The sequence below is a fragment of the Monopterus albus genome, unplaced genomic scaffold (assembly GCF_001952655.1).
Source record: "Monopterus albus unplaced genomic scaffold, M_albus_1.0 scaffold69.1, whole genome shotgun sequence".
Classification (NCBI taxonomy): Eukaryota; Metazoa; Chordata; class Actinopteri; order Synbranchiformes; family Synbranchidae; genus Monopterus; species Monopterus albus.
Genome location: NW_018127949.1, coordinates 3,180,306 through 3,195,150, shown reverse-complemented (window position 1 = coordinate 3,195,150; position 14,845 = coordinate 3,180,306). Strand labels below are relative to the sequence as shown.

The 14,845-nt window shown below is 40.0% G+C and overlaps 1 protein-coding gene across 1 annotated transcript; it reads left to right on the top strand.

Annotated features, from left to right (window-relative positions):
• The first annotated feature begins 1,959 nt into the window (after positions 1-1,959).
• Positions 1,960-8,150, top strand: chst3b (carbohydrate (chondroitin 6) sulfotransferase 3b). The gene is made up of 3 exons (XM_020605252.1): positions 1,960-2,456; positions 6,511-6,726; positions 6,909-8,150. Exons 2-3 carry the CDS (start codon positions 6,647-6,649, stop codon positions 8,134-8,136), a joined length of 1,308 nt encoding a protein of 435 aa, XP_020460908.1. The 5' UTR covers positions 1,960-2,456; positions 6,511-6,646; the 3' UTR covers positions 8,137-8,150.
• The last annotated feature ends 6,695 nt before the right edge of the window (positions 8,151-14,845 follow it).

The following is a 14,845-nucleotide window of genomic DNA, read 5'->3' as shown; positions in this document are numbered from 1 at the left end:
ATGCCAATATACAGTATTGTATCCGTAGTCACACCACTTTTGACAGTAGGTGGCAGTGTGGGTTTGTTGTTTACTCCAGGGACTGTAGACGGGAGCGCACGCACCGCTATTTCCTCATAATGGCGGAGAACATCGAAAAGAGGAAACACGTCTCCCTGTCTTATGATTTCTTTCCTGTATTACAGGTTAGTGTTGAACAAGAAAACCCCACAAAACTGCTAGAGTCAATAAGCAAATGTTGAGTTATGATTCAAGGGTGATGGTAGAGTGAAGCTAGGGGAAAATGGTTCTGTGTATTCGTGGAAAGTAAGCTAATGCCCACCGAGAGCGATAGTAATGGCGGTGGTACACTCGATCATTCTCTTAAATAGCATGCTAGCTACAAGATACTAAGTGGGCCACACGCCTCCTCTTAAGTTCACAGGTCATCTGGCTCCGTGTTTAGTCTGTTTTGTTAACTTGCTAGAAGGTGTTGTTTTTTTCCAATGATTTGGTTACTGACACAATTGCTTATAAGTCCAAGTCTTGCTAGATAGTAAATTTATGTTAGTGCATTGAGAGTGCAATTATAGTCAAACTATACTCGAAGAGTTAACCATAGAGAAACAGTTTTGGACCAACTAGTGACATGAAGTTGTACTGTGTGTATTGACTTGTGTGGCTATGTAAAGCCAAGAAACCTGTATAAAGATACAGCTGAAGTACAGTAGTTATGATACTGGAAAAAAGAGACAATGCACTGTGTTCAGTGAACTGATGATGTTTATGAATAAATAATGGCGGAGAACATCAAAAAGAGGAAACACGTCTCCCTGTCTTATCATTTCTTTCCTGTATTACAGGATACATACATCTGCCTACAGGTGTTATATTCTGATACCTGTAACATATACAGTACCTGTTGGGGCCTGAGCAGGGGAGGACAGGCCTTCAAGGTGGGCGCTCTCAGGGCTGGGGAGCCCTGTGCCAGTACAGAGCGAATCCCGGCGAGCGGGACACTCCTCAAGCATGTCAGCCTCGCCAACAACATGGTCACAATATATTATCCTATATCAGTATAAAACGTAAACATCCCGTCAGGTAACGTTAACTAACAGCATTTAAACTGAGAGTCGTGACATCATACTTTTCTCTTTATTATCTGTAAAGGCAAGAGTCACAAACCAGTTAAGCATAAACGTTATTGCCAAGTATCGTCAAAAATACAAGTGGCAAATACATTTGACTCCAGCCCAATGGTCTCCGATGTGCACAAAAAAATAATAAATATAGTCATAAGTCATAAGGCTCAAGTAATGTAGCAATAACTGTCCAGTTATTGAAGTAAATAAACTTTGACATATTTCACGTTAGTTACCTATACTAGCAAACCTTAGCTAGTTAACACGGCATATATTAATTGGCTAACGACTCATTTAGCTAACAAGCCTTTTGGAAACCGTAGATATTCTGGTTTTAATCTTTTAAATAAAACTATTCTATACCAATACATCTTCGGTTGTATATTAATCAACTTACAAATAGGCAGCAATAAGCTAAGGTTACATACCGAGAGCAGGGTCGTTGGTTCCTTCACGTTTTTGCAAAGAAGTACGCAAGTCTCTGACGCAATTGTTTTTCAACATTCTTGAAAAGTCTATATGTACGTCATCATTAAGCGACAGAATTAATGGGAATTGTAGTCCTTCGACAGTTCTTTCTCTCCTAATACAACAATGCCGATGACAATCGGCATTTTATAATCCTATAAAAAGTAAATGACAATTACCAAAAAATAAAACAATTAATTACAATCACCGTATGTAATAATATCTGTAAAACATCACCTAAATTCTATGATATAAAATACAGTAATATACTATAAATAATATTATATAACTCATAATATGTAGCTTTCTTCTCTGCACCTAGAAGTCTACGGGACGCACAATGTGGTTTTCTCCACTAGGTGGGGCGCTTGCCTCTTCTTTTGTTCTCAGTAACTACTAAAACATTAAATTGGCCTAAGTAACAGCAGTTTCAGGCCAACACTGCCCTTTACCCCAAACACACACCTGCTTTACGTTTATAAAGTTTATTATCCGTTAATAAAAACTAAAAACTGGGGGTCCGTGAGGGGTCATGGCAGTGCGCCCTCTGCCTGAGGTGCGTACAAAGACAATGCCCTATTAAGGCCCAGGACGCCCCCTGCCCGAGGCTCCTCTTTTTGGACCAAAGCTTCCCATATGATTCATTGAATCGCACCGGGCAACATGATTCCATCTGATCTACAGGTTTCACTTATTCAGACTAGTCCGGCTGCATCTCTTGGATTTGATTGTTTTCTGTCACAAAATTGAAGTTGTCTCGGAAAATAATGCAATTCACTTCCGTCCGGAGTCCTCCTGGAAGGAAGGCTGATCAACTTCACGGATGAACCGTAGCGGGACGCTTTCAGACCTGAGCTCATCATGATGGTGAGTACGGAGTGCAGGCAACCGTTGCCTATAAATTAAAATGACACTTATTTATTTAGTTGTCCTTATGGCCGACGTTGCCCCGCTTTATGGAAAGCTTAGTAGCCTATAATAAAGTTACAGGTGTGGCTGACATAAGAGTAACTTATGGGAAAGTGGCTTTCTATTATGGCTCTTTGTTTTTTATTAATAAAGTGTGAGTTCGGGTCAAACGGTCCAAAACTATTTTATCAGCAAGCACGAATTTCACCTGCACTCTTAATGAAACCTGTTGCCTGCATGCCATAAAATGACTCGAGCCACCATGAAATTATTTATAATACAATGTTTCTAGTCAAACGGGTATATTGAATTTTTTTTTTTGGCAAACTTAATTAGTACTATTAATAACTTTCTCAAACAAAAATATTGGGGAAAGTTTAACGACTTTTCTAAATGAGTGTATTAAATGAGTGCATTCATTAAACTGCTGGTAACCAACTCTGATGATAGCAGATAATTCCCACTGAAAGGGGAGACAGCCATCAATTCAATTGACCAGAAATAGACTTACCTTGTTTTCTTTTGGGAAATTAGCACAATTCACATTCAATAATACACTTTCATATGTCCTGATATGCATACTTTTCAAGGTACATATAATTTGTAGCACTATACTGATGTATAGGCAAAGTGTATAGCATAGTACATTTTCTGTGTTTGGCTAATCCAGTTAATGAAATGCCTGAAAGTTAAGTATTTTATCTAGTTAATTTAAACAGTTTTACATTCATTCATTCATTTTCTACCACTTAGTCCCTGAACGGGGTCATGGGTGGGGCCGGAGCCAATCCCAGCCAGCAATCGGGCGAAGGCGGGGTACACCCTGGACAGGTCGCCAATCCATCGCAGGGCTAACACATAGACGAACAACCACACACACGCACGCACGCACACACTCCTATGGGCAATTTAGAGTCACCAATCAACCTAAGCTGCATGTCTTTGGTCAATGGGAGGAAGCCAGAGTACCCGGAGAGAACCCACGCAAGCACAGGGAGAACATGCAACAGTATGTAGTTTAATCTACAACAATGCAGCCAGTTTTATATGTTGATAATGTGTTTTCCTATGTAAAATCTTAATCTGCAAAAATGTAGTGGGAGTACAATGACAATGTTTTAAAGATTCACCAGCACAGAAAATTGACATCGCCCAACCCTGCTGCTCCATTATAGGAAATATTTAAGATTTTCTCTGTTTGTATATTGAGAAATATTGACCTTTAGTTATCACTTTGCTGACATATTGTATTTCAAAGAGGATCCCCAAAAAATCAAAGTGTAGGGTGATTTGCAAATGGATATTCTGTAAAATATGGTGCAGATCTGTACAGTGTACTTGCTATACAATTGCAAGCCCGATGGGTTTGCTTGGCTAGTGTTTAATTTGTTTTCACAAAGCTTTATATTAAATAAGAGTAGGCTATTAAAAGGATTTGTAAGAGGATGATAAATGGCACAGTGGTGGTTTTGTTATGAGCAGATGATCAAATGTGTCATATGCTTCAGTGGTTTGTGAATATTCAACAATGTCAGCTTGTGTGTACTTTTTTTTGCTTAACATAGCAGATGCAATAAGCTGAGATAATTGGTGTACATCTAATTTACCATATAAATGACAAAACCTCAGACCACTTATTTTTTTATGAATTGTTGATGTACTGTACCTTTATTTTAAATATATGTAAAACAGCCTAAATACATACTCAGTCTCAAAGAACCATACTGTAACATTTTGTCAGTGTTTGTTTGCTCGTCTTATTCATTAGGCCAAAAAATTGCTGGCGTTTGTCTAAATGTGTTCAGCTGCAAAATAAACAGCAGAACAAATATGCTGTTCTGTAACCTTTGAATTACTCACATCTTCTGTTACACAAGCTGTGACTGTACTGACATGATGCCAAATCACCACTGAGGGCTCAGTAACTTCCTCTGATGCAGCAGACTATCTGATCTGTTTTAAATAACTTGTAACATCAAGGGGATGAGCCACTGACCCTGTGATGTAAATGGCCTGGGGAGTTTATATTCTGTGGTCTCAGCCCAAACAAAGTTTAGAGCCACGCCCGGGTAAAGAGACCTTTGTGGTTGTAGCACTCAGCAGGGTGGTGCATACTTATTAATTTCACTATACATTGTTCCAGGTAACACTGATCTGTTGAAGCTGTGAACTTCCCATAGTTTGTCAGAGAATCTCACAGGCAGCATCCAACCATTCCCCGTGTTTACACTGCAGCCGTTCAGACTGGCTTCTGTGATCAAAACAGGCTTGGACAGAGGTCACAACAGAATGTGGGAACTCAACTTCTAGATGTGTTACACAGAAATTCAGGCTTATCAGAACACAGAAAGCAATGGTCACTTCCTACACAGAGCTACTCAGTCCGTGTCAAACATGAGGACCTTGCCTGAGTGAAAAAGCTGGTCTGTTGTTTGTGACACATTCAAGATTCATCTTGCTTTGAACTGACACATCCAGTAAACAAATGTTTTCCCAACCCCCAAAGGTCAAATTCAGGATTAAAAAAAAACCTTCATGTAGAACCTTGGTGTGCTTGCTTACATACTTTTAAATTTCTATTTGAACATGTTTTTTTAATGGGCACACATTAAAATTACACTCTACTGATTTCCTTAGGGTGGAGAGTCTCTCATTTACTCTTACAATGTTATTGACCAGTTCACTGGCAGAGGAGGTAGACAGGATAATCTTAAAATCCAAAGATTAGTCAGGGATCTGAGCCAAGCTGCTATCATCTTAAAAGTGATCTTACATTAATCTCTCAGAAATGTGCAAGATATCCCCAAATAGGCATCATTAAAGCTACCCTTAACTTCATTTGACTACCCACTGTCTGCACTTTACAGACTTACAAACATCTCCAGGCTCACAGCTCTACAATTTATGGCTCCATGATAAGCAGCCTTTCCCCCTCAATTTCAGCACTGTGTAGTTATACCTCTTAGCATTTGGACATGTGTCCCCTCAATGTCAGTCAGTCTTTAAGAAGCACAAAGGCATATTATGGGGAAGCACCAAGTCATTAGCCCATCACCAGATGGTCCACAGTTGCCCGTGTAGGCCATGCCACTGAGGACCTTTGTTGAAAAGATCTCCTCTAAGTGTTGACATGGAGGAGCAGCTGGCAGTCTGGATGACAGGCTGCTCTTTCAGTGGGAGTCAGGACTGTAACTGACTCAGATAATTCTAAGTCAGGAGGTTTCTTCCGTTAAAGGGAGTTTTTAATCCCCACCGGCGTCAAGTGCTTGCTTAAGGTGGAGAGTTTGTTGGGATTTCCTCTATAATAACAGTAAGGTCTAGACCTTCCTTTGTAAAGTGTCCTGAGACGACTTGTTGTGATTTGGAGCTATACAAATAAAACGGAATAAGCAAGCATTAGAGTGCAGTTGTGGAATTACAGTTTAATTTCATATTGCAATCTATTGCTCACATTTCATTTGTGCCCTTACAGTTTGTTTTCTGTTCATAAAAAAAAGGTCTACCAGGACTGACTCATAAATACAGCCTCTCTATGTGCACTAGCCTTCAGTCTTGCATGGTGGGTGGGCAGGTTCTTAAAATGCACTGGTACACTTAAAGATAACAAGGACTTCCTCATGGGAAGGACTAGTTTAGATTCCAGTACAAAGCACTCTGCTATTTTCTATTACTAACTTCTTAAGATATGATATTTTTGTCTCCGAGCATATGCCACCATCTTTGGGTTCTGCGGATTACAATACACTGATGCTTTGCACAGCCACAAATAAGGGAAGAAGAGAGTTATCAGAAGGGGAAGAACGTCAGTATCAGCAGCAGTACTCTGATTCAGCATCACACTGCAGGTTCATATATGGAACCACAGACTGTCAACTTCCCCATTTCAATGAGTAGTAAAAACATATATCTAGCAGTGTTCCAACAAAAAGATCTGACACCAAGTAGTTACCTACAGTCGTGCTGAAATGCGGAAAATGTGTAACTGACAGGTTGATGTTCATTTTATTTACAGGATGAAATGTTGCTTACAACGGTGAATACAAATAACTGGAAGGTTCTCTGAGAAGGTGACTGGAGTCTTGCAAGATTGGCAGAACCCATTAAGAAGCAACCTGTAAAAGCATATCCAGGCACGGCTACATCCGAGAATGAAGATCAAATATACACTACCCATTGTCTTTGTTGTGGCACTTGTTATCATTGAGAAGGAAAACAACATTATCTCAAGGTAAGTCCATTTCAGTGAAGTGTTTTTGTGATTTCCAGCAAGTTTGCCTATGTTTCTTTCTTCTGTGCTCTAAATGAATATTATACGAAAATGCCTTGAGCAACAAAGTTAAATAACAAGGATATAACTCCTGTATGATAAATTTGAAAAATAATATAACTGTGCTCCTCTCACACCTTCAGAGTGTCAGATAAGGTTGCCTTAAAGCAGACCCCCCAGAACCCTCTACAGTCCAGTGGTTTCTCCACCATATTGCTGAAGCAAAATGGTTCCTTGACCTCACCCAGCAGGATGAAGTCTGCCTTCACCCTGATGAAGCGGCGCCTGGAGAACTACAGTGTGCACCAGGAGGTGATGACAAGGGGCAAAAAACACATTCTCCTGCTGGCCACCACCAGGACGGGCTCCTCCTTTGTAGGCGAGTTTTTTAACCAGCAGGGTAACGACATGTTTTATCTGTTTGAGCCGCTGTGGCACGTGGAGAGGATGTTGACGCTGGAGAATGGAGGCACGAATGCTACAGCAGCAGCCAAAGCATACCGTGACGTGCTCCAGCAGCTCTTCCTGTGTGACTTCTCCTTGCTGGAGAGCTTCATTGACCCCCTCCCTGTGGACCACATCACCAATGCCCTCTTCCGCAGAGCATCGAGCAGTTCTTTGTGTGAGAACTCGGTCTGTAGCCCCTTCATTAAAGGAGTATTTGAGCCCTATCACTGCAGGACCAGGCGCTGTGGACCCCTGAATCTGACCATGGCATCCGAGTCCTGCCTTAAAAAGGAGCATAGGGCCATCAAGTCAGTGAGGGTGCGCCAACTGGAGACTCTCCGTCCTCTGGCTGAGGACCCACGCCTTGATGTAAAATTCATTCAGTTGGTTCGGGATCCTCGGGCTGTACTGGCCTCTCGCATGGTGGCATTTGCAGCCAAATACAGAAATTGGAAGCAGTGGGCCATGGATGGGGAAGTGCCCATTGATGATGACGGAGTCAAAAATCTGAAAGGTAACTGTGATAACATCAGGATGTCTGCAGAGATTGGCCTCAGGCAGCCACTGTGGCTGGGCAGACGTTACATGCTAGTGCGGTATGAGGATATTGCTCGGTTCCCCATGAGGAAGGCAAAGGAGATGTACAGGTTTACTGGAATCCCGTTCACGCCACGGGTGAAATCCTGGATCCTGAGGAACACACAGGCCTCCAAAGGCGCCAGTGGTGTTTACTCTACACAGAAAAAATCCTCAGAACAAGTAGAGAAATGGAGGTTCACTTTACCTTTCAAAATAGCTCAGGCTGTGCAGAAGGTTTGTGGACAAACACTGAAGCTTTTTGGATACAAATTTGTAAGCAGTGAAGAAATGTTAACAAATAAGTCTATTAGTTTGATTGAGGATAAAGTGTTCAACTTTTTATAGACTAATGGGCATGACCTCTGAACCCTGATACAGGAAAAGCCAACCTTTCTGAAAACTTGGCAACAACTGATATTTATTAGGGTCTCTTAGCCTGATACAGATATATATATTTGGTCTGTGTGCCATTTTTATTATTTAAAATAGTTTGCTGAAGAAAATGTATTGGTGAGCAGAAAATACATAAAAAGCTTTTAATTATTAAAGCAGGGGTGTTTTATTTTATATATGGGTATAACATGGTGACAGTAGGATGCTGCAGTATCTTTGTTTTTGCACTATTTTGTCTGTCCAACGCAAACTGTTGTTGGCTTGTCCCCAGATTTAATTCCTCAGTAAAATCCTCAAGGAGATAGCAGTGGGTTTGTGAACAATATTGAGCTGTTTCAAGATGTTTTTGGTCCAACAACTCCTAAGTTGACAACACAAGCTGCTTTTACATTAAAGAAACTTGAAATGAAAAGTAAAGCATTGCCAAAAAATTACTGCTTTGTACTGTTCATGCCAGGAAGAGGAAATATCTATGTTCTGCCATGTTACTTCCACATATATATATAATGTCACATGCTTATTTATTTATGTCTATGCTAATGACTCCAGATGTGAATGTGCTCTGCAGGTTCTTGCCCCTTTGCAGGTGTACTTTTCTTGCCTACACAGTGTACTGTAAATGCTGTATATGTTGTAACAGTACTTTATGTAAAGGCATGTTTTCTCTGCTACTGTATGCAAACATCTGAACTGCAGGTGGTTTGCAGGATTATGGTTCCTCTACATGCCTTTCTCAGTTTCTTGTGATGATGATAAAGATGATAAAAAGAGGAATCAACACTGTGGCCTGAGACAGTTTGCTGATGTTCCCCTATGTTATTTTTGCATCTTCCTGATTACAATAAACCATAAAACATCTCACTTTTAGCTATGAGGCACTTTTAAAATTGTGAAAATATTGCATCTGTAACTGTAACTTATCTGGAAGAGATTTACATCCAAGTGATATTTGTACAGCTTCCACATTGAGTCATCAGGTATTGTTTTTAATTATCACATAGGTTAAGCAATGACAGTCAAACAGAGATAACAGGTGGTGTTAAATAAAAAAAAGAAACACTTGTCTGTACAGTGCACAGTTCCCCTGCAATAAATAATACCTTTGTAAAGCTTGAAAGGGACACAACCACTTCAGTCACTTCTGGGGGTGGGGGGTTGACTTAAGCCCATCTTTGCCAGTGCAGTTACACCAAGCACAGGAACTGTGGAGGCACAAGCAGATTCAACAATAAGAAAACACCCTTCACAGATTATTTGTCAAACAACACTACTGATTCCAACCTCAGACATGACCATAGTTGAATCAACATGTCCCTGACTCTGTCTCAAACAAGACTAAAAGTCTACAGCCAAGCCAGCAGCTCTGTGAGGCTGTACCTAAGCATGGTGGTGCTTTAAGGGAAATGGTGACATCAGCATGCTAACATGTTCACAGTCACAATGTTAACATGCTGCTGTTTAGGCAGTACAATGCTGGCCATGTTCACTCACTTATTTTGGTATGTTAGAATGCTAACATTTGCTACTAATCAAAAAACACAAATATTTGGTCATTTTGGTATTTGGTACTGATCAAACTGAAAATGTAACCTAAGATGAAAAGTGGTACATAAAAAATGAGCTTAATATGAACCTCATGGCTCATGAGGTTCAGTCATGGGACCATAAATATCAGTACCAAAATTCATGACAATTGTAATAGTTAAGATATTTCAGCCTAGAGCAGTGGACCAAATGACACTGCCCTTGAACCATACCACTAGTATGCAGTATTATAAAATTTAAAAATGTAGCTTTTGTTACAGGCCTGTTGTCTTATACTGCACTGAACTATAAGGGGTGAGATCATGTATCATTTAGACCACCAAAATCTGAACTCCTAACCTTTTTACTGTTTTTTTTTGAGTGGTTAACTGAAGTGTCTCTTTGGTCTTATCTAAGCCAAATGTTTAAGTGTTCTACACACTGACTCGTTTGTCTCTGGAGATGCAAGAGAGGACAACGTGGAGGCAGCTGCCACAGTTTACCACTGTGGCTCCAGCTATTTATGTCTCCAAACCTAGTAATTACCCCAACTTTAAATACAATGTGGTCCAAGTCATTTTTGTCCACCTGACCCCACCCACCTGCAGAAATGCAGAGAGGCTGTGGTTTCTCCAGCTTAATTCTCTTTTTACACTAAATAGTGACTTTTTTAGTTTAACATTTCTTAATTAAATAATCTGTGCTCTCACGCACTGCTAAGCTAAGTCACCTCACTTGAAGTACATTCATATCAGCAAATTATTATATGGTCACTTTGGGCTGGTTGTTCTGTTTTCGTAAAAAGTGTGGCCAGGTCTGCAGTGTGTGAGTGGAAATCCAATGACAAGAGGTTTAGCAGGAAGAGTAGCTTTATGTGGGACATGTGGAGGGTGGAGTCACTGTATGGTTGGAGCAAATATAGAATAACCACTTTCCACTGAAGAAAAGCCTTGTCACCCTGCCCACACTAGTAAAATGAGGGTGCTTTAAAAACCCCCACCCTCTCTGCCAAATCAACCATGAGCGTTTTGAAATCTGCAAAACAGTCTGATCAGAGGAACCAAAAGGAATTCTGTTAAGATCTGTGCTAAACAGACACAGAACTGGGATGATTCATATGTGTCTCAGAGATGCACAAAAAAGTCTTTTGGTAGGTGATAATGTCGACTGAACAGGAGACATGATTCGAAATACACAGTAAATCTCACACTGAGGAATGTAATTCATAAAACTTGGGTTTCTGCATGATGAGCAAGTGCGTGATGTGGAATTTCAAAGCATAGAACTTGCTGAATACAACTGATGAGTGATGAAAACAGAAATTAAGCAGTTTTCATGTTGTCACATAAACCTGATGTATTGGAACTGTCACTATTATTCAGCTTTTTCTCATCTTTTACCATTTCCCAACGATACATAAAATCCATACGGGCACTTTTCCAGTGTAGCAGCAGAGGCTGTATTAGGCTCTTTGGCAAACTGTGCACTTCTTAGCCATTTTCATGCTGATTCAAATATATTTCAGGCATTGAAACCTGTTTTTCGTTGGTATTTATTGGCACCGGGTCAAATATCATATAAATGGTCTAGCTGTCATTTTTCCAGTATTGTGCTTAAACAGGGATTTTTTAAGTTGTTTTTTTTTCTTCCCATACAAAAATAGACAGACCTCAAAGATCTGATGTGGTTTGGCTTTCTGTTGTGTCCTGATACTTACTTCTATAGTGTACCGCCAGAGAGGCCGCTGTACAAGTGTTGATAAAAGATGTGCGAAGAAGAGTTCCAAGATGGTGTTACTGAATACACAAGTGTTGTACTGCTGCTGTGTAAAAGTGTTCAATTAAATAGACTGTTCGGAATATACCCGGTGTCTTTACTCACGGCTATCAGACACTACATTTTCCTGCCATTGCAGTACTTTCTCTGTCAAGTCAGTTTCACAGTGCAGTTTAAAAATAAGTATGAACACATTTCCTCATACACAAACAGCTGCACACATGTTATGGTAATTTTTAAAGTGCAAACCAAAACATGTATGTCTGTACAGTACATCTCTTGATATTTCCCCATTCATGTGTCAATTCATCTTTCAACTGGAAGTCAGCAACTGTTTCATTGTGCTGTGTCAGAAGCATTTTGAAACTTCACTGAAGAGATAAGATGTACTGTGAATTTCTTTTCCTCCGTTTCTTTATTTTGAACACACCACTATGGCTGCGCCCACAGAATGGAAACAAATGTCCATTTTCTCTGCGTTTAGATCCAGTAAAACGTGAAAAGAGCCTCTGAGATGTGGGCACAGGCTTAAACCGTCTGACCGTTACAACCACCAAATCGTATAAAAACAAAACAACAATAATTGTCAAAACTGTGGTTGCTGTACAGTAATGTAAATGCAGAAACAATTTTCCATTCTTGCAATAAAGTCTAGATGCCGCCTGTGAGTTGGCTAAAAACAGTACTGTTAAAATAATGTGAAAATCCTGCTTAGGCTACAGCAAGTGTAACTCAATTTTCAGTTGTTTTGACTACTTTGTGTTTGAATTCTGTTGATGCTTTAGGGCTGAATGAGCCATAAAGTCCCATGAGTTATAAGGCATGTGACATTTGATAAATACTAGGGACTTTCTGTTCAAATACAGTAAAAGCTTTGACTTCCCTAGTTATATTTTTATTGGTCTGCGTTTGTTTTCACTGGAACACACGTTATCATTTTGATTATGACCTCAGTGTATATGTACAGTACTGCCAACCCCTCTACCCAGTCCCACAAGACAACATAAAGCATTACTCCTACCCTAAATTTAGAAACCCATTCTAGTTTGAAATCATTTGAATGTTTCATGGTTTCAGCAAATGAACAAGGCCTTTAGTTTCAGTCAGCCCCCTACAGCACAAACAATGGTTTTGTGGGTGAGGGGAGAGTTTAAGTAAATACTTGGGGCTAGGTCAGAAGGTGGTGCAAAGAAAACAAAAAGATATAGCACTGCTCTGATTCTCGGTGAATAGGTGTCATCCACATTTTTACGTATCGTTTCTTTTTTCTACGTGAAAATACACTCAGTGAAAGAATTTAAAGCCACAAAACTCACTTATGCCATGCTAAAAACACAGCACATGTTTGTTTTTGTTGTTGCTTTATGCTGCTGAGAAGATGACCAAGGCCCTGAACATTATTCTCTAGTGTATGCACTGAGAACTGCTGGAGTCTGAATTAAAATCAAATGAACCAAACACTCCCTGTTACTAAAGAACTGCATAGCTCAACTAGAACAGGCATACTGTAGGATTCTCGAATACAAGATGCGCCACCATTTGCATTCAGAATTAAGGTTTGTAAAAGAACAGTTTCCGAAGCCAGATCTGGTGGGCATACTAACACAAAGCTTCAGTCTTCCCTTACATCAATACCTCCTTTTGTGTCGGCACCAAGCTAGAGCGAGGAGGTCTTTAAAAAAATTTAGAGCTACTGAATGGGTCGCTCCATTTGTCCCACTCTGCGGGCTTCACTCCAAGTACAGAATAAGTGCCTTTCTTCTGCCTCTACTAGTCACAGTAAAACAGGCATTACAGTTTAGGACTAAAAGGAGCAGAAGGAGCACAAGGTGGCTAATGAGAAACATTAAGCATCAATAGAGAATCTCCTCTTTTCCCCTAAGATGTGGTGCTGATGCATTTACCAACTATAGATTAATCTCCAGCCTCAACAGTGTAATGACAGGCCTTTTTCTTTCTAAAGTAACAGATGCCAAATGATGCTATGCAGATAAAAGCAGCCAATAAAGATGCAGAAAATTGTTTGTACATCAGGCCAGAATGAACCCAAGAAGCAGCAAGTGTCCATTTTTACATAGGCAAAATGCTGGTGGAGAAACTGAAGCAGTCATTCAAAAATCTAAATTGTGGGCTTTCATTCCCACCTTTTTCTCACTTTAATGTTCATCTTTTCTTCTTAAAGCATAAGTATAGTATAAGTTAATAATTATAGACTGTGGCACCCTGTTAGGGGATCCAGCATTTGAAGTTGTCATAGCAAACATTAAGTAGATTTTTATGTCTACATTTGACCACAAACCACAGAGTTAAAATAACTTAATGCACCCCCATCCTGTGTGCCACACCTCTTCAGAGTAGCGTGTAACTCATGAAAGAACAAAATGAAGATCATGTCATCATTTGTTAAGTGTAATGTTACTAACATTTACTTAAAATGCTGTTTAAATAGCTGTGATGATGAAAATAAATCAAACCACCTACATAGTGGCCTGAATCTGGGCAAGCATTTCTAGGACATCCAGTAAATTCAATACTAAATCTATAAATATTCAGACTCCAGACACTGAAATGATGCATGGTTTTCTTCTCCTTTTGTCTAGTTCTATCTGTGCCTTCTCTAAATAAACAAAACTGTCATGTCCCTTTCCACAGTGGCTACACATGCCCTCTGACTGGAGCACCAGGAAGGGAACATTTTCATACCTTTGCTATGGCCATTGCTCATACACAAAGCTGCTCTGTTTCTAGCACACAAGGCTGGTTGGTGCATTTAAGGCAATGGTAAAATTCCCTTTGGGGGAAAACATGCTATATAAAGACGCCAATCCATCTGACAAGCTAATGTTTACCTTATCTTATTGCAAGACTCTTATCAAAAAATGAGGCCCACTCCCAAATGGGTACCAGCAATATGTAGGCACATTGTTTCCTTCCCCAAGACCACTCCTGTATTTGCCTTTGGGTACCGGTAAATCAAGCTGGCTTACAGTGTCTGAGTACTAGATTTTCTTTGTTACACATACAACACACATGAAAATAAGGGAAAGATACATTCTGAGAATCCTACACATTTTAAAGAAAAAACGACCCTCATTCCGTCTTTCTACATATTCTTACAAAGCAAAAAGCCCTGTCGTGTTTTCTTGTTAACAAACTAAAGTTATGTTGACAATTAGTGTTATGCTGACCAAATTGCATTTGTTTGTCCTGGAAAACCTGAAAAGTAGCGAGTCCACCATTATTCGTATCCTTATTGGCCTGCAGTCTTCTTCTTCCCTGTGTTTGTTGGCACATTTCAGCATACTGTAGCATGTTACCACCACCTGTTGATCAGTGAAATAGCCTAACTGGTAGGTAAAAT

Coding starts and splice junctions, on each gene's coding strand:
- chst3b (XM_020605252.1), top strand. CDS start 6,647: ATGAAGATCAAATATACACTACCCATTGTCTTTGTTGTGGCACTTGTT. Junction 6,727..6,908: donor GAAAACAACATTATCTCAAG/GTAAGTCCATTT, acceptor TCACACCTTCAG/AGTGTCAGATAAGGTTGCCT.